This window comes from Micromys minutus, assembly GCF_963924665.1.
Source record: "Micromys minutus genome assembly, chromosome: X".
Classification (NCBI taxonomy): domain Eukaryota; kingdom Metazoa; phylum Chordata; class Mammalia; order Rodentia; family Muridae; genus Micromys; species Micromys minutus.
In genome coordinates, this window is record NC_137970.1 from 92,209,980 (window position 1) to 92,232,957 (window position 22,978).

Genomic DNA, 22,978 nt, shown 5'->3' on the forward strand with positions numbered 1-22,978 from the left:
TGTGGCCTAGCCTGGTAACCTGAGTAAGTTTGATCCCAGGGCCTCATGTGTAGGAAGAACTGACTCCTACATGTCCTCAGAGCCTCACTCACACACCATGGCAGTGTTTGTCCACATCCATACACTTCCACACACCCACAAACAAAGAAAAAAAAAAGAAAATACAAAAGAGAGACAGGGTGCAGTAGCACATGTTTGGTGGCAGTTGCATGTAACTCCCAGTACTTGGGAAGGTAGAGGCAGCAGGATTTCTTTGAGTTCGAAGCCAGCCAGGGTAATATGGACAGACCCTGCTTCCAAAATAAAACAAGAAAAAATAAAATGCAAAAAAGAGGTACTAATAAGCTGAAGAATGCTACTGAGGAGACGAAACCATGACTGGTGTTTGGAATGTAGATAGTCACCCAGTCTGCAAGGGGGATAGTTTTCATTTCAGCAGTAGGGACAGGTGAATATATGTATATTACTAGCTTTATAATAGGGATTGAATTTTCCATCTAGAGATTTCCATCTCAGTTTCAAGGGATACGTTATTCGGGGCAGTTGAAGAGGTAGAGTTTTAGAGAGTAAGAAGTGTAGGGTTATGGAGAAGTACTGTTACGGAGAAGGAGAGAAGTGGGGGTGTGTGGAAGTGTATGTATGTGTGCAAACACTGCCATGGTGTGTGCGTGGGGCTCAGAGGACAACTTGTAGGAGTCATCTCTTTCTGTCATACGAGGCCCTGAGATCAAACTGGGCTCATATTTTGTTTGTTTGTTTGCTTGTTTGTTTTGAAACCAGGTCTCATATAGCCTAGGTTGGCCTAGAATTTGGTGTATAGTTGAGAATGACTGTGAGATTTCTTTTTTTTATGTTCATGAGGTAACTAAACTTTAGAATTCATTTAAAGGAAAATAGCAAATAAAAAATGCCATTAGTTCTTGCAGCAGTCTAAAAATATTAGACACCTATGTGCCTCTTTTCAGTTGTAAAGGTTTGGTGGGATTTTGTTGTTTCTGGGTCTATATGCATGCATGTATGTATGCATTTTGTATCTAGGACACTAGTGACATCTTTATGTTGGCATCAATCATGTAATCCTCCTGTCTCTACCTCTCAAGTGCTGATACATTCCAGGAATGCATCAGCATGCACCTTTAAACATAATGCGGTACTGAAGATTGAGCACAGGGCTTTCTGTGTGCTAGCCAAATGCTCTAACACTGCAGTCCCTCTGCAGTCTACCAGAAGCTTCTGGCAGTGAAGGTAGAAATGGGATTTGAGAGCAAGAAAGAAGGACAGAGCAATTAAGTAATGGGAAAGAGAGAACAAGGAAGAAGAGGAACAAGTCTTAACTAACACAGCATCATATGAAATGTCTTCTTTAGTCCTCTGTTGGACACATGGAGCTCCTTGTGCTCACAGAAAAGCACTAGGGAACCAGGAATGTTAAGCACGCAGGGCTGTCTCTTCAAAGAGAGAGCTGTAAAACCTGTTTTCTTCCCAGAAGCCTGGTGACCTTTGTGCGGATCTGTGTGGCCAGGCCTCACTCGGTCCCAGGGGCCTTTATCTTAGTTTGTTTGTCTCAGCCAATCTATAGCATTAGCCCCCCCCCCAGACCCTTATCATGTGCTTGTTTATCTTGAGCCTGCTTTCTCAGTGAATCTATGGAACCAATCTTTATGAAATATGTCATGAGTACTTTACTAAGAGTTTCAAGGTAATCAATCATGTTTTACGTTTTGCTGGGCACATGGGATTGAGTTAATTATCACCAGGAAACTGTGCTTAGAAAAATGCCTAAAATAACAGGACAGTGGTGGCACATGCTTTTAATCCCAGTACTCCATAGGCAGAGGAAGGCAGATCTTTGTAAGTTTGAGAGAGATCAGCTTGGTCTACAGAGTGAATTCCAGGACAGCCAGGGCTACACAGAGAAACCGGGTCTTGAAAAACAATGCCTAAAATGAATTACTTGTGGTCAGACTCTTGAAATTTGAACCAACATCAGCTACTGAGTCATGTTGAATCAAAATTCCTTCCTTTTTGAAATTATTTTTTAACTTTATGTACACTGGTGTTTTGTGTTTTACCTCTATGTGTAGAAAATACAGATCAGCGATGTGCTCAGCTACAAATGGGACATATATATTAGACCCCTTTCTAGAAGGCTCAATGAACATAATGAAAAGAGGGGTCAGAAAGATTGTAGGAACTAGAGGTTGGGGAGTACTGGAGCAAAACCATGTCTTCTGGACCTGACAAAACTACTGAATTCAGGAACTCACAGCATCTGTAATTGATTCATCCCTAACTGAGACCTATTAACAGTTGATAGCTTCTGGGTGAGAAAGAGCCAGTTTTCTTTATGGGTGTGACCTCTGTCTGATACATCAACCATGCTCCAGTGGATGGCCCTACACCCACAAGAGTACAGGCAGCACAAATCAGAGTTAACTAATTATTAAAAAAAAATAAAAGAGGACTGGAAAGTGGCAGGGGTGGGTGGAAATGGAGGAAGTTATGAATCTGGGAAGAGTGTGGGGAAGGACTTGGGAGTGAATATGATCAAAATGCATTGTATGAAATCCTCTAAGTGAAAGAGGACAGGGGAGCAGTATGCTCACAGCCCCAACAAGTCAAACTGGGTCCTTTCATGTTTGGCAATGATAGAAGACAGCAGGGGTGTGAATGAGGCACATTGAGTTTGGCTTATCACCAGTCTGGCTGTTTGGTGAGACCTGATAGTCTTCTGATAGGCACTTTCTCCAGTCTCCAAATGTAATTGTGCTTGAGACTGCAGGTGGGAACTGTTTATCTCATTTACATTACATACATTGCTTGGCACAGGAAGATGTGGATAAGATATACTAAAGCACTTTCTCTCTTAAGCTTTTTAGAGTTGGTGGGGGGCACAGGAGGACTGTTAGGATTCTTAGGTGTGTTTTGATCTAGTAGGGGATAAAAAGGCAGGCTGCAGCTGCCTCAAAAGTAGAAGGAATAGAAGGCTGGGAGGCAGTTTGTGGGAAATATGAGCCAAAGAGGAGACTTCACAGGCTACAGATTCTGAGAGACAGGAGGCCTGGCAAGGGTCTGGCAGTTGCCCAATTCCCCCTTGTAGTAAAAGCAGCTTCCTCAATGTTTAAACTTGTGTTCTATCTCCTAAGAAAACCCTTCTTTCTAGACCCTGTAAAGGGTTTGGGTGCTGTTCTCATTGCTTGTAAAATGCTTCCCTGGGTTGCACTTCAGAGCCTTGCATCATGATGACACTGTAAAACACTTTGAAAATTCTAAGTGGGCAAACACAAACTGTGGCATCTTTAATGCTTATTACACTACAACTTTTAGTAAAACACATGACTGGCTTGGGAATTATGTCCTGCCCATGCGGACACTTGGATTCTTGTAAAATAAGATGCAGAGAATATTTATTTATAGATTGTAGGACAGAGATCATGTATATCAAAAGCATAAAATACTTCATAACTGTGTATGACATGAATAAATGAAACCTACTTTTTTATAGGTTAAGAATTACCTAGACTGGCCTTGAACTTGAAAGGCTTCATCTTCTGAGTGCTGGGATTACAGATCTTTACCACCCAATCTGGCCTGAGAGTTCCTGTTTTATTTTTATATTTTGTATTTTTGAGACAGTCTCATTTAGTTAGGTTAGGCTAGTCTTAGCCTTCTAATACTCCTCCTTCTACCTCTCCAGTGTCCAGCTTACAGGGATGAGTTATCATTACTTTACATTTTTTTCCAAGACAATTTCTCTGAGTAACCTTGGCAGTCCTGGAACTGTCTCTGTAGATTAGAGTGGCCTTGAACTCAGAAAGTGAGCCACCTGTCTCTACCTCCAGAGTGCTGAGATTAAAGCACCACCAGCACAATTTTTAATTGAAAAAATTATTTATTTATTTTATGAATGCCTGTACACTGCTGCTCTCTTCAGACATACCAGAAGAGGACATCAGATACCATTACAGAAGGTTGTGAGCCACCATGTGGGTGCTGGGAATTGTGGGTACTCAGGACCTTTGGAAGAGCAGTCAGGGCTGTTAACTGCTGAGTCATCTCTTCAGCCCCTCAATTTTTAATTTTTGAAGAGGATAATTTTGAAATATCTCTTTTGTGGCATTGAATCACTATAATAATGATTTATTTAAAGATGAGTTCTGGGCCAGCAAGATGGTGCAACAGGCAGAGATGCTTAAGATAAGCCTAACCATATGAGTTTGATTCCCAGGTCCCAATGGTAGAAGGGAGATCTGATTCCTACAACTGCCCTCTGCCCAGGTATGCACTGTGGTGTGCTCATGGGTACACACACACTCACAATTTAAAATAGAATCCATTTAATAATACTATATATAACAATGTTTTGTTATTTTTATTTTCTGTGGTAATACATAGAACCTATATCTATATCAGATAGAGGGAGCAATGACAGAAGAAAGAAAGCAAGGAATCTTTCAAGCACAGTTTAGTAACTAATGATTCTCCCCCCCCCCTCTGTGTGTGTGTGTGTTTGTGTGTGTGTGTGAAAGGGGGGGGGCACAGGCAGAAAGAAGGGAGTGAGGGAGAGAGCATGACACACAGCACATACTGTTGGGATTCTGTAAACCCCACCCCTCAGTTACCTGGCAATAGCCAAGTATGCTCTGCCCCTGCCCTCCTGTCTTTGCCCCTCCTCTTCCCCTTCCCTTCCCTCCCCTCTCTCCATGTGCCCATGGTAGGCCTCTACTCTTCTACTTCTCTATTCCTCTCTTCTCTCTCTCTCTCTCTCTCTGCCTCTACTACCCTGTTAACTTCCCCATGCCCTGAATAAACTCTATTCTCTACTGTCATATGGCTGGTCCCTTAAGGGGAAGGGATTCCCAACATGGATCCCCCAGAGGCTTACACCTTGACTCCAGGCCTTGCCTTCCCTCATGGGCCATATCCCCCCCTTCATCCTTTTCCTAACACATACTAGGTATGTGCTGTAGCGCTGAATTATGTGGTGTTTGATGCCTGGTTACTTGAAAGACTGAGCAGGAGGACTGTCATGTTTGGGGTCAGCCTGAGCTTAATGAATTTTCAGGCCAGCCTATGGAGTAAGGCTCTGCCTCAAAAAAAAAAAAAAAAAAAAAAAAAAAAAAAAAAACACAAAAGAACAATTTTTAAAAATCTAGAAGTGATCAAGCAACAACTACTACTCCCGGTCTGATTCTGATACCATAAGCTTATAAATTCAGAGACTCTGGGAGTTGAGAGAAATTTCAAGGCCAGCCTGGGCAATTTAGTGAGACTCTATATCAAAATTAAAAACAAAACAAAACAAAAACCTAGATAAAGAGGAATGAGAATGTAGCTCCGTCGTGGAGTGCTTTGCCTAGCATGCACAATAACTTGTATTCCATTCCCCCAAAACACAAATCTAAAACAAAGCAAAAATGCCATCAACTGAGCACTGGCAATACATGTTACCAGCTTGAGCAAGAAACTGACTTTATAAAGCAAGAAAAGTTATTATTTATAGTAATATCAGTTTTTGGTATAACACTTTAAAATAAGTAAAATTAGTATTTTAAATTATTATTTTATATATTTAATATCAAATTATATATTATTTGATATAATTATACACGCATGTCTTATATGTATGGGTATTTTGCCTGCACACATACCATTCAGGCCAGAATAGGGCATTGGAACTCCCAGGACTGGAGTTATAGATGATTGTGTTCTGTGAATCAAACCCAGGTGCCTTGGAAAAGCAGCCAGTCGACTTAACTGGGGAAACATCTCTCCAGATCCATTAGTAGATTTTCAAACAAAAAGTTCAAGAAAAGTTTGTTCAAGACAGTGTTTCTCTGTGTAGCCTTGGCTGTTTTTGAACTTGCTTTGTAGAACAGGCTGGCCCCAAACTTGGGTATCTGCCTGCCTCTCACCCAAGTGCTAGAATTAAAGGCATGTGTTACCACATCTCGCTAATTTATTACTAATGTCTTTGTCCAATAAATTAACTCTGATTTGCTTATAGATTTATTTTTTTTTCCTTCCTTTTCCCTATTTTATTTTATTTTCTCTCTTACAACTTTATTTTTTTAAAAAAGAGGAATACATATACAGATTTTAAAAGCATTTTGGCATAACACTATATGAATATTTTTTGTCAGTACTTAATTCTTTTAGAGGTTTGATAGCATGCATTGAAATACCACTAGTTACCATAAGCATTTGCATATACTTATACACAATGTTGCCAGATACAGACTACCCTGATGGCTTGATGATGGATGCAAAAATAATATGCATTCGGTAGAAACAATGAATGTTTATCTTTTCCTGGTTTAGTGACATGTGATGTATTGTTTTGCTAGGCTGGGGAGTGACAGTAAAGCCTTAGAGCAGTGTGAGAATTGATAGGAGAAGAATAATACTTGGCAAGAAGCTCCTCAACTTTTTTTTTTTTTTTTTTTCTGAGACAGTTTTATTTTGTAGCCAAATTGCCATTGAACTCTCTCCCTTCCTACCTTGACTTCCATGCTTTGCTACTGCTAGGACTATACCTGGGGGCTACCATGGATGGCTTAGCTTCAGTTTTGCATGTTTATAAACTCAGGATTCCAAATGCTTCAGTGTTGACTGATGTTAGTAATGCAGCTACATGCTAAAAATGTTCACAAAAGCCTGATGTGTAAACCGGAATACTAAATTGTTAATTTTTTTAGTACAGAATAGAGTTTATTCAAGTCATGGGGGAGTTAAGGGGGTAGTAGCGGCAGAGAGAGAGAGGAATAGAGTAGAGGCCGGCCATGAGCACCTGGAGAGAGAGGGGTAAGGAAAGGGGAAGAGGAGGGGGAAGGGCAGGAGAGCAAGAGCAAAAGAGCCCAAATTGTTAATTTATAAAGACAAACATAATTGTTCATACAGATTTGATTTGAAAATATCAAATTATTAAATGAAGATTGTTGATTACCATAGAATCAAGACAAGGTAGGCATGGTAACTACCAATTACAAATAACTGAACAGTATAAATGCACAGTCATTTGTTTGGAATATTTTAAAGGTTCATATCTCCATTGAGGACTAGAATATTTGCCCCTAGAGAGACTTTGGTATTTGTCTTATAGATCCAGTGTTTCTGTGTCTCACATACTGAGTAGTGCTTTAACACCCCTCCCTGACATGTTTTCTTTTTACTGTTCTGATTAAAAACTCCTGTTTTCATCCAATACCTAGACCCTACCAGGGCTCTTTTAAGGTAATTCTTGAGACACCTACAGCTCTTTTCTACATATAAGATTCATGGGATCCTAGGTGGGAGACAGTTGTTAAGTTCTACCGTAAAAACCAACCAGGGTCCCCAGTAGATACTATTAAAATTCAGATAAAATATGTCTCAGTTGATATCACCCAACCCAGCTGCTTTAAAGACTGCTGGCTATGTGTAACCCCTGGAACAAACTCACTATTGCCACTTAAAGCCCCCGACCCCCGTGATGTTGCCTAATAATCTTACCTCACCTTTTATCAGCTTCCCTGACTCTAATGTTGCCATGACTCCATACCTTTCTTCTATCCCTCTTCATGTCATGACAAACTGTTTTAAGACATCTGAGACATGTTCTGTAAGAATTTGCTCCAAACCTTATCAATCTTCTTTCTATATTCCTTCAACAACAGATAAAATATTTCTAACCAAACTATTAATCAGTTCCTATTACAGGATTACCAGCCACTGTCCATAGAGTAGCCTGATGAGAACATTTGCCAGGTGGACCCCGATGGAGAAAGCCAGCTGCAACCCTACAATGCTCCAAGACAGCAGGAAGTAGACAATGAGACTCTGGGCGCCTCTATTCTCCTTTCACCATCGGCCTCCCCCTCCCCTTTTTCTCCTTTTTACAATAAGAAAAGGGGGAGGAACTGCAGCACTAGGACCACTCCTGCAAATTTTTTCTTTCTTCCAAATGTACTTAATCTCTCCCTATAATGTATACATATGTGTGTTCCAGCATCCTGTCAAGTCCAGGCACTCATGACATCTAGAACAGATCCAGAGAAGAAACCTACAGATGCTTCAGTCTTCTCTCACAGACACAGACACTTCTACTGGACCTGTTCCTTCTGACCTATCCTCAGATGGTTCCGCAGACCCGGGACAACAAGGAAAACAGCTAACTCTAAGACTGGACCAACATCCCTGCTCCCACTTTTCAAGGCTCTTTCGAAACGTCACCCCAAAACAAGCGTGAAGCAGTCAAAGATCACAACGACCCTATTCCTGGTCCACCATCTCCCCTAATTTATCTTTTAAAATTAAACCAAAAGGGGGAAATGTTGGGATTCTGTAAACCCCACCCCTCAGTTACCTGTCAACAGCCAGTTACCTGGCAATAGCCAGGTATACTCCGCCCCAGTGACCTGACACTATAAAAGGGGCTGCTTGCCCCCTACTCTCTCTCTCTTGCTCTCTTTCTCTCCTGTCCTTACCCCTCCTCTTCCCCTTCCCTTCCCCCTCTCCACGTGTTCATGGCCTCTACTCCTCTATTCCTCTTATTTTCTTTTCTTCTCTCTCTCTTCCCCCCTCCATCTCTATTACCTTCTTAACTCTCCCATGACCTGAATAAACTCTATTCTGTACTATACCGTAGTATGGCTGGTCCCTCAGGGGGAAGGGATTCCCAACATGGGTCCCCCAGAAGCATCTCCCTTGCCCCTAGGCCTCACCACACCCCCATGGACCATCCCCCCACTCTCTTCATCCTTTTTCTAACATTAGTGACAAAATCCAGGATGTCATTTTTTTTTAAGATTTATTCATTTATTATGCATACAGTGTTCTGTAGCCAGAAGAGGGCATCAGATCCCATTACAGATGGCTGTGAGCCACCACGTGGTTGCTGGGATTTGAACTCAGGACCTCTGGAAGAGCAGTCAGTGCTCTTAACCACTAAGCCATCTCTCCAGCCCCAGGATGTCATTTTTTAACAACTCCCAAGAAGCATAATTTTTTTAAAATGGTTAAAAAATTATCCAGGGCTGGAGAGATGGCTCAGTGGTTAAGATCACTGATTACTTTTCCTAAGGTACTGAGTTCAGTTCCCAGTAACCACATGATGGCTCATAACCATCTGTAATGGGATCAGATCTTCTGGTGTGTCTGAAGACAGCTACAGTGTACTCACATAAAATAAATAAATAAATTTAGGGAAAAGTATCCAAAGCTGAATGTGTGGTACCCACCTTTAATACCAGTAATATCGAGGCAGAAGTAGGTGTGTATCTGAATTCGAGGCCAGCCTGATCAACATAAAAAGTTCCAGGCCAGCTAGGATATATAGTGAAACTCAGTCTCAAAGAAACAAAACAAACAGCAACCCCCTCCCACACAACCAAAATGTATTTATCTTTTCATTTAAGTTGTGACTACTATTAGTAAACCAGTGCTCTTTTCATTCTTTAAGGAAATTACCTTATTTTACTTTTTCCCTTTGTTTTCTTTTTGAGATAGGGTCTCAAGCCTTCTTTAACCCTTCAAGTGCTGTAATTAAGGCATGAGTTATCATGCCTGGGAGGAATTTTAATTTTTGTTTGTGTTAATTGTATTTGTTTTGTTTCTTTTTCAAGACAGGGTCTTTATGTAGTTCTAGCTATCCTGGAACTTGTTCTGTAGACCAGGCTGGCTTTGAACTCAGAGACCAGCCTGTCCTGCGCCATCTCCCCCCCCCCCCCCCAAACTCCCTTCCCTGTGCTGGTATTAAAGGCTTGTGTCACCATGCCCTGTTACACTCTTGATTTGTAGTTGTTTTTAACTCTCAGAGTGAAGCAGGAGACAGCAACCAGATGACTTATTTAATAATTCTATGAGGGCACTTCGATGTCCAATGATTATGCTACCAGTTTAAAAAAAAGTAGGTTGTTCAATTAAAATCAGAAAAACAAGTAGTTCTTAGCATAACCAAGCTCAAAACATAGATGAAGTATACTTGAACGAAAAGGTATTCACTTTAATTGAAATTCAATTTTAACTAGGTATCTGTAATTTTATTTGCTAAACCTGACAACTTTGACATTACTTTAACATGAAGCTATGTGGCTAGCCTAGGTTTAAGCTACTTGATAAGCATCAATTCACTCAGTTGCTTCAGATAGGAAGCAAAACCTATTATCCTTACAAACTATTTAGTAGTAGGTGACAACAAAGACCAAAGAATCTTGACCCTTTGAGGAACCCGTAACTGACTGCCACAACCAGCTTTAATTGAGTCCCTCCCTCCTCTATTCTTCTCTTCCATCAACCAGAAAGAATTGCTTGATCACTTCTTCCTTCTGAAGTCCCGCCCTTTCGTCTACCCCCAATGGAGAATAAGCTGTTACTGAAAAGGAGCGGACAAAAGCGTAAACGTGGAGTTGAGAGGAGCGGAAGTAGTCAGCTTTCACCGAGCGCCGTAAAGCGGATAGTGTTTTCGCCTTCCGGATTAACGACAGCAGCTCCGACTGTCAGTGCCGGCCTTCCTTGTGCCGGACCCTTCCTAATTCAATTTCCTTCCCATTCCGGGCCCTTCCCTATCGTCGCCCCTTTCACCTTGGATCATGTTCAAGAAGTAAGGACACGCTGTGGCCTGCATCGGCTGCTCACATAAGCGGTGGGGGTGGGGGTGGGGAAGAGGGAGAGATCAAAGGTCTTCTTTCTCTCTCCCCCGCCCCTGCCATCCTGACTTCCTAAGGTTTTGTAAATATAGTACTATGCTCTCACTCCGGACTTGGAACACTTATTTACGCTTTCCATCCTTAATCTTTAATCGGGGTTTGGCTCTCCCGCTCCCATTTTCTTTCTCCTTAGCCCTCTTCTGCCCCCGCCTGCAGTGCTATCTCCATTCCTAGGTTTCTACCAATCACATCCTTGCACTGTGATTTAGGGGCACATCCTCCTTAGCGGAGAAGAGAACCCTGCACTCTCTGCCATATGTTTATTAGTTATGAACTGAAAAAGGGAAGGCTTGACTTCCTGGGTCATGGCAGCGAAGGAGTCTGGGTGACAGGAAGCAAGTGGCTGCCCTGTCAAGCCTATTGCTTAGCTGCTAGATTAACCTTGTCTTGAGAACAACGTGGTAGCCCTGTGTGCTAGTCAGAGTAAGGAAGACCAAATTCCTTGGAAACCTATCCAGTGGGTTTATCTTCCAGATTTGATAGACGAAAAAGGAAAAAGGGGGAACATGGGCAAAGGAAGGTGGGTTTTGTGCATGAAAATTTGAGCAAATCTGGTCAGGGATCTTAAAATTATCCCACTATTTCTTTTAAAAAAAATCAACAGACTACATAGCCTCCTGGGGTTCATTCTTTTGTTATGCTTCAGTTAATCTTTTGTATTTTAATGTGTAAGGTTTTTTTGGACTAAAAATAGATTTTTATTATGAATGGGAGTATTTTTTCCTTTGAGCAAAAATATTCAGTAAAAGGAATTTTTCATTAGCTGATAATAGATTCTAGCATAACAATTGCTCTGCCCCCATTAACTGCAGTATGTATGTCAGCTTATTCTAATACTATCTTTAAAACGTTGGTTTTGTGTAATATAAGATAAATGGAAATTGGCATCTTAAAAACAATTTATTTCATAATTGTTTTATGCATGAGTACTTGCTTGGGAATAGATGATTAATTAGAACTTTACTTTTAGATTTTTCTGATTCTTATGCTTAGCAATGAATGCCCTTTGTTTTTTCTCGAAAAAAATTATTTGCCAGATTTGATGAAAAAGAAAATGTGTCCAACTGCATCCAGTTGAAAACCTCCGTTATTAAGGGTATTAAAAATCAGTTGCTAGAGCAATTTCCAGGTATTGAACCATGGCTTAATCAAATCATGCCTAAGAAAGATCCTGTGAAAATTGTCCGATGGTAAGTCCTCGTTTTTCTCCATGTAAAGATTAGAGTAGCTGAATATCAAAGGTTAGATTTTCATTCTAAGTGGAATTATTATCAATAGACCAATGATGAGAATAAACAGAATTAACTCTAAAAGTTGTATTTCTATTTTCAAATCTTATCTACATATATGAAAATGTCTATTTGTGTACTGTTTTATCAAAGACATGTTTTTATTTATAAGTGAATTTATTTCAGTTTGCTCTTGAGATTTATTTTAAACTTGACAGTGGAATTACAGTACTAAAATATAGAATGAAATTGGCTGTAGCAGGTCATATTTCCTCTTTTTTCTGTACTAGACAGGTATTTTTTTTTTTTTTTTTTTGGTCAGAATATTTACTGGAAAATAAGCTTAATATATTTTTGTATGTGTATATTTCATGTTAGTTTTTATTGGATGTTTGACTTAAATTAATTTTTGAAAGAAAGTATCTAACTTGGTTCTCTGTGACATTTGTCTTACAGCCATGAACACATAGAAATTCTTACAGTAAATGGAGAATTACTGTTTTTTAGACAAAGAGAAGGGCCTTTTTATCCAACCTTAAGATTACTTCATAAATGTAAGTCTTGGTAGAAATACACATTTTGGAATGTAAAATATACAAAAGGAGTTGAAAATTATAGGACTGGAAAGTGACTTCTGATAATTTATATATTATCAGTGCCAAGTAAAAAGGAATATAAAGGTAAAGTGGTTGTTGGTCATCTTGTGGTAAGTCTGAAAATACAAATTCTCTTATGAATTAGAAAAAAACCCTACACACATAGACACACACACACACACAGACAGAGGGAAGCATTCATTAGTTCATCCATTCAATAAGAGTCTAGAGTGGTGGCTCACAGATGTAATCAGAGAGCTTATGAAACTGAGACAAGATATTGATACAATTTTGAGGCCAATTTGTGCTACAGGGTCATCCATTTCCCCCAAACAATCAGACTCCAGAAATACTAATTGAGTAATTATTTAGTGAACTTTCTATGTGGTGAGCAGTGGCTACTTACTAACAAGCCCAATTGTAAGCAAAGACAGACATAATCCCCTGTCCTTATTGTAGTTGCAAGGATAGACCAGTATGTAAATGTAAACATTCACATACACTAAAAAGGGTCTTGAACGTTTTCATTTACGTTTGTTACTCAAGTTCTGGAATTATCTCTGCATTGGGTAAATATGCAATCCTATTTATTACTAATTGAGTACATGGGTAGTTGTCTTGAAACTAAATAATGTTTATTTCATATATACATTTACAAATTGTTAGTTTGAGTATATTACAAAAAATTGAAGGAAGATATAATTCGAGTAAGAACTTTTCAAATGGAAACAAATATTTCCTTTTCAGTTTGGTATTGTTGCCAAGAGGCAGAAGAAAAGGTCACTACTTATAGGCTCGCTTGATAGTGAGTACTGGTGATTGAATGAATTTATCTCCTTGTAAAAAAAACAAAGACATTCAATCACAAGGAGATACATTTTTAAGTTTCCTTGTGTTATAGAGGTCTGGAGTAGCAAAACTGTTAGGCAAATTTTTAAGCAAGTGAAATATTTTACTATATATAAAACTAAGTATAATTATTCAATTAAGCATTGATTTTTTTTTCAGATTAAAACCCGATAGAAATTAAATCTTGGAGGCTGGAGTGATGTCTTAGAGGTTAAAAGTACAGGCTGCTCTTCCAGAGGTTCCAAGTTCAATTCCCAGCAACCACATGATGGCTCACAACCATCTATAATGGTGCCCTCTTATCGCCTTCAGGCATACATGTAGGCCGAACACTGTATACATAATAATTAAGTACATCTTTAAATATATATAAAAGAAATCCTGAAATATGAGAATTTTTTTTGGTTTGGTTGTTGTTTGAGGTTTTTGTTTGTTTGTTATTATTCCTTGAGACAGACACTAGGTAGCCAAGGCTGGTTTCCTGTTTCTGATTATTCTGATACCATCTCCCAAGTGTGGGATTATAAAGTTGTATTACTATATCTGGCTATTGTCATTATTTTAGGGACCTTGAAAACCTTAAAAACTCCTAGGGGATGGATCAGTGGTTTATCAATTAAGAGTACTGTCTCCTCTTCCAGAGTTCAATTCCCACCATCTAGATGGTGACTCACAACTGTCTGATTTTAGTTCCATGGAATCCAATTCTGGATACATACATAAAACACTGGTAAAATACATATGTAAATAAATTTCAGAAAAAAAAAAAACAAGCAAACAAAAATCTAGTCACCCCGTGAAAGCCTTTAGAGATTCCTTTTTAAAAAATGATTTATGTATTTTGTATATGTGAGTAAACTGTAGCTGTTTTCAGGCACACCAGAAGAGGGCACTACAGATGGTTGTCAGCCACCATATGGTTGCTGGGAATTTAACTCAGAAACTCTGGAAGAACAGTCAGTGCTCTTAACCTCTGAGCCATCTCTCCAGCCCTAGATATTCTTTAATCATTAATTTATAAGTTCTTGGTACACACAGAGAGATACTTTTTTTTAAGATTACAAAAAGGATATATGCACATAAATCTGAGAGATCACAGGAATAAGAAACTAATGAGCACATGAATTCCTATAATCAAAGTTAAGTATATTTAGTGTGTTGGTATACTCTTCCACTTTACTTCCTATGTCATATACGAATGTTTTCTAGTTTGTTTTATTTTGTGCTGGAGATTGAATTTAGGACCCCATGCATGCTAGGTATGTATCACTATACTGCTAAGCACCACCTTTATGGTCTTTTAAAATTGGGCTCTCTGCTACTTAGTTTTCTATTAAGATTTTGCACTGATAAGTTAATATGCATTTACAGTTAGTGAACCACTATAACGTCATCCATCATAAAAGTTCTTTTTATATAATTCTTTTTTAAAGGTTTATTTATTACATATAAGCACACTGTCACTGTTTTCAGACACTCCAGAAGAGGACATCAGATCCCATTACAGATGGTTGGGAGCCACCATGTGGTTGCTGGGAATTGAACTCAGGACCTCTGGGAGAGCAGTCAGTGCTCTTAACCACTGAGCCATCTCTCCAGCCTCTATAATTCTATAGGTGTTGCCAGATGCAAAATTTCAGGTGTCTGCCATTCAATATCATAAAGAATAGTTTACTCCTTTAAATATACCCATTGGTTTACATGGTCACACCTGCTTCTTCTAATGACCACTGATCTTTTTTAGAGAATTTTTTAAAGACTTATTTTTTATGTATACAGTGTTCTGCCTGCTTATATGCCTGTACAGCAGAAGAGGGCCCCAAGATCACATCACGGATAGTTGTGAGTCACCATGTGGTTGCTGGGAATTGAACTCAGGACCTCTTGAAGAACAGTCGGTGCTCTTAATCACTGAGCCATTCCTCCAGCCCTTTTTGAAAGTATTTTATTTCTGCTTTTTTCATTCAAATGTGATATCGTGAACATTTTACAGCCATTAAGTATTCTCTAAAAGCATGGTTTATTATAGTTACATTACTCTTACTGACATACCTTAAATTGTTTATATCTTATCTGATTTGTTGCACATTGTGGTCTCAGTTTATTTCTGTTTTCCATGTTACTGCTGGAACAAATACCTTTCAATCCAATGTATTGCATATCCATCCATTTTCTTTAGGACAGACTCATAGAAGTTACTGAGTCAAAGAGTGGATCTCTTTTCAAGGCTTTCAATGTCTGTTGCTCAGTCATCCTAAAGCCTTGTAGCAATCCATGAGGATGCTTATTGCTACACTCTTTTCTTGAAAATATTTATCAACTTTGTCAGTAGAGAAGAGTGGTTTGGCTTTCATTTTGCAACTATCAGAGTACTATAATTTTGGAAAATACTTATGTTCTTTGTCTTTATCTTTGAGTCTTCAGTCACAAAAATTTACATAATTTATTTCTTCTCTTATAGATCCTTTTATCTTGCCACACCAACAGGTTGATAAAGGAGCCATCAAATTTGTACTCAGTGGAGCAAATATCATGTGTCCTGGCTTAACTTCTCCTGGAGCTAAGCTTTATCCTGCTGCAGTAGATACTGTTGTTGTATCCTTCCCAGGGTTTAACTGCTGAAAACCGTTCACCGTGTTCTTGTCATTACTGAAAGATCTATCATCCAAGAGAATATTACATGTGCTTTTAATTTATATTTTTTTTTTCAGAGACAAGCTAGTCTTGAACTTGTGATTCTGATGTCCTAGTCTCCCAATTCCTGAGATCCATCATGTGCCTGTTGAAGGGAACTTTTAATTTTGGCCAAAGAGAAATAAGAGATAAACTCAAGTAAACCAACTGATTTCCCCCCCCCCTTCCCATTTTATTTACAATCTTATTATATAGCCTTAGATGGCCTCAAACTCAGTATGTGGTCCAGGCTGGTTTAAAACTCACCACTTATCCTAAATTGGTCTTAGGTTAATTGTCCTACCTCTGCTTCCTAAGTGTTTAAATTATAGGTGTGTATCATCATGCTGGACTATCTTTTCTAGGACATACCCCTTCTTTGCCATGAAAAGATGTAAAAGAAATTTGGAAACAAGCAACATTTTTCTTTTTTGTTTTGAGAAAGTGTCTCATGTAAACCAGGGTGGCCAAGGATGCTTCCTTGCCTCTACCTTCCAAGTTCTGTAATTATAAGCATGTGCCACCATATCTGGCTCTGTTTTGTGTTTGTTTGTTTTTAGCTTTTGTTTTTCAAGACAGGGTTTCTCTGTGTAACTCTGGCTGTCCTGGAACTCACTCTGTAGACTAGGCTGGCCTCAAATTCAGAGATCTGCCTACCTCTGCCTCTTGAGTGCTGGGATTAAAGGCATGTACCACTCCTGCAAGGCCTTGTCTAAAATCTTTTATATTTTTTCACACATAAATACAATGTATTGTAATCTTATTCACTTCTTCTAAGTATCATTTATATTCTGGTTTTGTTGGTGTTTTGGTAATTTTTTCTCTTTTTTCTTTTTTTTTTCTTTCTTTCTTTCTTTTTTTTTTTTTTTTTTTTTTTTGAGACAGGGTCTCACTATGTATAGCCTTGGCTAGCCTCAGACTCTGAAAGGTATGCCTGTCTGTGCCTCCTGAGTACTGGGTTTAAAGGTATGTGCCATAATACCCATCTATCTTTTCTTTTTTTCTTCTTCTTTTTTAAAAATATATATCTCACTATATAAGCCTGGCTGGCTTAGATTTTACTGTGTAGCCCAGGCTATCCTATCCTTGTCTTCTCTACAATTTTGACTCTGCTTTTTGAGTTCTGGGATTACAGGGTGTACTACTATTCCCAGTTCCCCTCTTGCCTGCCTGCCTTCCTCCCTCCCTTTGACAGTCTTATATATCTTAAACTGGCCTTGAATTTACGATAGAGCTAGCACTAGTCTTGAACTCCTGATTCATGGGTCATTGGATTACTGGCATGTATTATCATCATGCCTGAGTTCATCTTTATTTCTTTAAAAAAAGTAATATTTGCACGCATACCCGTGCCCATATACGTGTGTACCTAAAAGGATAACTTTTAGGAGTCAATTCTCTCTACTCTAGTTTCTCAGGATAGAACTCAGCCCTGTGTCTTAAAGCACTTCTACCTTCTGAACTATCTTGCCCTCCCTTTAAATTTATTAATGATAAATTGTGTTTCATTTTACACGAATTAATTATAGAAGCTAATTGAAAAGTTATAAAGGACTTCCCATGTCATTGAAGCCTGTTTATACCCTATTATTAGACTCAGGAAGCAGTCTGAAACTTGATTATGAATAGGTTGTAAGTGATATGAGTGGACCCTCTTTTGCAAATGAACTTGTCACTTTATTGTTTAGTTTGATTATCCAGATACAGTGGAGTAAAAACGTTCAAGAGGGAACTGAATTGAGGCAGCAGGTATGGATGCTTATATCTCAAGCAACTCTGTATTAGAAGAAATACCAGAACTTCTCAACATTTATTTAAAAATTTCACTTTTAAATGGTGGTGGTCCATGCCTTTAATTTTAGCACTCAGGAGTGAGAGGCAGGTGGATCTCTGAGAGTTCCAGGACACCCAGGGCTACACAGAGAAACTATCTTTAAAAAAAGGAGTTTTTAAAATTGTGTGTGCTTGAGAGAGAGAAACATAGGTGGGTGGAGGTGTATCTTGTGCTGTGTAGCCTGGGTTAGTCTGGAACTTACTAGGTAGCCCAAGGTGGCTGTGAATCTTCCTGTCTCAACCTCCCAGTGCTGGGCAGCATGCATTATTATACTCAGTCTAAAAATTCACTTTTTGGTGGTGGTTTGGACTTGAGAATATTTTCTCTAAGGGAAATGTATTTTTTTTTTGAAGGTAGTTTTGATATACAGAACAAGTTAGCTTTGAACTCATGGTGATCCTCCTAGTTTAACTTCCCAAGTGCTGGGATTCCATGTGAGCAACACCACTCCTGATTCCCAAACATACTTACACACACATGCATGCATAGACAAATGCATATTTTGAAAATGTTTTAAGATTTTTAATATATCCAACTTAAAAATATTTGAATAGGGCCAGAGAGATGGCTCAGCTGTTCTTCTAGAGGTCCTGAGTTCAATTCCCAGCAACCACATGGTGGCTCACAACCATCTGTCATGGGATCTGATGCCCTCTTCTGGTGTGTCTGAAGATAGCTACAGTGTACTCTTATAAATAAAATAAATCTTAAAAAATGCTTTCTTTAAAAATATATTTGAATAAACATTTTTTGAGAAAGAGTCTTGAATTAATGGTGATATACTTATTATCAACTCTCAAATATTGGATCACACATGGGCTACTAGGCCTGGCTAGGAATTTTTGTTTTGTTTTAAATCAGGGCCTCTTTTACATAGTTCTGATTGTCCTAGAACCAGGAACATAGGAACCAGGCTTACCTCACGGGTATCCTCCTGCCTCTATCTCACAACTGCTGGGATTAAAGGCTAAGCATGCATTTTTAAATATATCTTATTTGGAAGGGCTATATGGCTCCCAGCTTGACTAAGCTAGACTATCTTAGTTTGCATTACAGGTCTCAGTAGGAAAAAAAGGCAGCAGATATTAACAATGAACGTAATATATCAAATAAATGCAATTAGAGACACTGTAATGTGGATTCAAATAATAAGGAACAAGTGAAACCTACATAAGAAATAACTACATGAGTGAAAAACAGTATATCTTATTCAGTCTTTCAAAGAAAGGCACAAGGAGCTGTAAGTAGTGGCATACACCTGTATTCTCACCACCCGGGAAGCTGAGCTAGGACAAGTGCCATGAGTTCAAGGCCAGTACATGAGGCTTTATCTCAAGAACAAACTAGAACTAGTAACAAACAGTCAGCTTCAAATCTAAGTAGTTTTCATATGTAGTACCACTTGTTTTGTTAGATTTTTTTATTCTTCTGAGATAGGGTTTCACACTATACCCCTGTCTGGCATAGAAGTTGCTATGTAGACCAGGCTGGCCTCAAACTTGGAGATCTTGCTTCTGTCTCCTATGTTCTGGAAATAAAGGTGTACACCACCACATTTGGCTATGGAACCCATTTAATTTTCTTGCCTCTACTTCCTAACTGCTGGATTACAAGTGCAAGCCACCAGGTCTGCCCCTCCATCCCCTTTCAGGAACCAGACTGGTTTTTAGTTTCCAATCCTTACCCAGCCACCCAGGTACTGCTATTACAGAGGTGTACACTGCACCTCTGCTCTATACAGTTTAAAGACTATTTATACCATGGGAAGGACTAAGTGATTGATTCTGTGTCATTTCTATTTGCAGCAATATTTCAAGTATATTATCTATTAAATAGGTTTTTGTCAATTTAGACAGGAATTCATCTTCTGCTTTGTCATAGACAGCAGTCATTTGCCTCAGGTTGAGAAAAGGAATAGTAATTGGTAGGAAGAAGGAAATCACTTGGGGGGTTAAAAAACTAGTATTTTGGAATGTGTTTAAAGGTATGTCTTAACTGGATGTGGTGTATTTTACACCTGTAATCCCAGCAGTTGAAAGTGAGACAGGAACATTGCCGTTAGTTTGAAGCCAGCCTGAGTTATATAGTCAACAACAAAAATATCAGGATATGGTGGTACATACATGCTTTTAGTCCCAGCACTCAGAAGGATCTTTGTGAATGGTATATAGTGTGACACTACCAAAAAAAAAAAAAAAAAAAAAAAAAGAAGGTATATTCGGCACCTGGTGCTCAAAATGCCTCCTTTTGGGGTATTTATAGCTTAGGGATAGAATAAGTTGTGTATGTTAGACACATGTTGTATTGACAGAGATGCTAGTCACATACTAACAGCTCAAATATTTTTGCTACACTGAATGGACCACTGGAAAGCCATAAGAGAAAGGTATTTTGTGAGGACAAGGTTATCTTTTGTTTATAGACTTAAACAGTGGTATGTTTTTCATTCTGGAGTTTTCCTTTACAGGAAGATCTTCCTAGTAGTAACTTTACCATCACCCCTATCCTCCTTTAGAGATGCAGTTTTACTTATTTGAAATAACAGATTTAGAGGAATGATAAAAATTATAGAGAGATTGTATGTATATGTCAACTTATAAAACAAACATTATAGCATGAAACTTAGAAGCTTTAAATGATGTTCATTGTTTTATTTGTATAAAGGTTGAAAGTGTTATGAGGGGCTCTTCAAAACAGAGTAGAAATGTATTTTTTCAGACAATATCTTGCTATATAACATAGAGCTGGCCTTAAACTAGCTATGTAGGCTTTCCTGAAATTTATGGTTTTTCTTCTCCAACTTTCTGAGTGTGGCGACTATTAGCTTGTTCCTTGCCGAGCTGGGAATATAATTATTACCTTATGTATTATTTATTATAAAGCCGCTATTTGGTGGTGGAAATTACTAAGCAGTTGCTACATATTTCACAGATTTTAGTATTTTGCACAGTAAGTTTTATCTTCTTTTCGCCTGATTCCTGGTTTGATACATATGAAGGTGCAGTACTGATATTTAGCTTTAAATTAAAGGGTCTGATTTGTTTAGGACTTATTGGATATTTACATTGTACCCACAAACAGTAGGTTCCTGCTCCTAGGAGTCAGTGGACTAGGAGAGGATAAAAGATTGGTACAAATGGCAAAAGGATCATTGTTTCTCACATTTTCCTTCCCCAAATTGAGAAATAGTTTTCTTAGCTTGTTTTCAGGCAATCATGGCAGAAGGAAAACAACATGCTTTATGTGTGGGTGTCATGAAGATGTCTGCAGAGGACATGTAAGTTTCACTTTAGGCTCCTTTAACTGACATATGAGTGGGTAGTTCAAGAAGCATCTGTTACAGGTGGAGTTTGGTGTCATTCATACCACATCTTACAAATACCTAAGTTGAGTAGTTCATTATTTATTTTTTTTTCCTAGCACTTAGAAAGCCTTTTGTCTCCAGGGTTATATTCTTAAGCATTTTGAAAGGAAACATGCTAAAACAAGTATTTTATACCTATGTATGTAGCACTTTAGGATTTTCTCTTTAGTATCTAGATTTAAATTGGTAATAAAAGGGTGTGTACTTTACTGCTAGTTTTTAAAACACACATATAATTGGTATAGTAGCACATAACTATAATCCTAGCACTTTGGAGGTGGAGGTAGGGAGATTGTTGAATTTGAGGCTATTACCTGAGACCACAAAATGAAGACTCTTTCAAAACCAAATAATGAGATAGTTCAGGACTGTATGCTATTTTACGTTCTTTTTTTTTTTAAGATTTATTTATTTGTAATATGAGTACACTGTAGCTATATTCAGACACACCAGAAAGGGGCATCTAATCCAATTACAGATGGTTGTGAGCAACCATGTGGTTGCTGGGAATTCAGGACCTCTAGAAGAGCAACAGTCAATGCTCTTAACCACTGAGCCATCTCCCAGCCCCCTATTTTACATTCTTATCTGGTGATAGAAGAAATGTAGCATGTTTTCAACATATATAACCTAAGTTTTACTTTGTTTTGAGGTTTACTATGTTGATATTTGCCTATCCTGTTGGTATCATTCTGTTTCTTTGCTAGACTGCTAAATTTTGTGTTTTCATTTAATTTGGTTTGTTTTGGGTTTTCAAGACAGGTTTCTTTGTGTAGCTTTGGCTGTAATGGAGCTAGCTCAGTAGAGCAGGCTGGTCCTGAACTCACAGAGATCTGCCTGCTTCTGCTTCCCAAGTCCTAGGATTAGAAGAATTAGCTATCACTGTGTGGTTAATTTTTGGGTTTTTGAGATAGGGTCTCTTGTAGCCCAGGTTGACCTTGAATTCTTGATCAGCCTTTGATGTCGGGATTACAGGTGTGTGCTGCACACCCAGCTTTAGAATTGCTGTAAATATGAATTGCAGAGGTGGTTATGTGGCTTAGTGTTAAAGTGCTGCACAGCATGTGTGAGGCCCTGGGTTTGATTCTGTATTATCACAAAAAACAAATAGCCAACTAATAATCATTGAGCAACATGTAGGATATTGATTGTCATTATATTATTGCCTACATTAAACTACAGACTCTGTGGCAGTTTGTGGGGTTTGGATGTTTAGTTGGTCTGATACCCTTTTTAGTTGGCTATAAAATTCATAAAGCATATTTCTGTGCTTTCTTCTTCTACAGTGAGAAAGTCAACAAAGGAATTGGCATTGAAAATATCCATTATCTCAATGATGGTCTGTGGCATATGAAGACATATAAATGAGCCTTAAAGGAATGTGCTTGGGCTAACTATAGATACTGTGCTGTATCGATGTCTGTGTCTGTGTGACAGCATGAAGACAATGCCTCTATGCTTATGCTGAATAAAATTCTGCGAATGCTAAAATTCTGTTAGTTTCAGAAATTATTTAACTTTTCTTAAACACAAATTACAGTTGGGTAGCAAAGTTGGCCATTAAAAGGTATCTGGTAAGTAACTCAACAGACAACTCAATATCTTATTTAGGCTAATGATAGAAAATGGCTTAGTAAACATGTTTGCCACTTTAAATTGTCTAGTTATGGGTCCAGAAGCTAGATTTAGAATTTTATTCCAATATTCAGAGCACCCAGAAGTATTCCCTCTGTGTGTGTGAATGTGTG

At 38.5% G+C, this 22,978-nt stretch overlaps 2 protein-coding genes across 3 annotated transcripts in view; one reads left to right on the forward strand and one right to left on the reverse strand.

The window, feature by feature from the left end:
- CUL4B (cullin 4B) overlaps positions 1 to 22,978 on the reverse strand; it is an 89,307-nt gene that overhangs the window by 52,165 nt on the left and 14,164 nt on the right. The window lies entirely within an intron of this gene.
- Positions 10,270 to 22,709, forward strand: MCTS1 (MCTS1 re-initiation and release factor). Of its 2 annotated transcripts, none has more exons than XM_080910014.1 (6): positions 10,270 to 10,579; positions 11,723 to 11,875; positions 12,371 to 12,468; positions 15,821 to 15,954; positions 21,076 to 21,143; positions 22,517 to 22,709. In XM_080910014.1, exons 1-6 carry the CDS (start codon positions 10,569 to 10,571, stop codon positions 22,596 to 22,598), a joined length of 546 nt encoding a protein of 181 aa, XP_080766140.1. In that variant the 5' UTR covers positions 10,270 to 10,568; the 3' UTR covers positions 22,599 to 22,709. The 2 variants fall into 2 exon arrangements, with proteins under 2 accessions (XP_080766140.1, XP_080766139.1); XM_080910013.1 differs by lacking the exon at positions 10,270 to 10,579 and adding an exon at positions 11,105 to 11,205.

What these genes read in the sequence shown, in the direction of transcription:
- MCTS1 (XM_080910013.1), top strand. An exon ending in CCTGTGAAAATTGTCCGATG is followed by an intron (nt 11,876 to 12,370) that starts GTAAGTCCTCGT and finishes TTTGTCTTACAG; the next exon opens with CCATGAACACATAGAAATTC. An exon ending in AAGATGTCTGCAGAGGACAT is followed by an intron (nt 21,144 to 22,516) that starts GTAAGTTTCACT and finishes CTTCTTCTACAG; the next exon opens with TGAGAAAGTCAACAAAGGAA.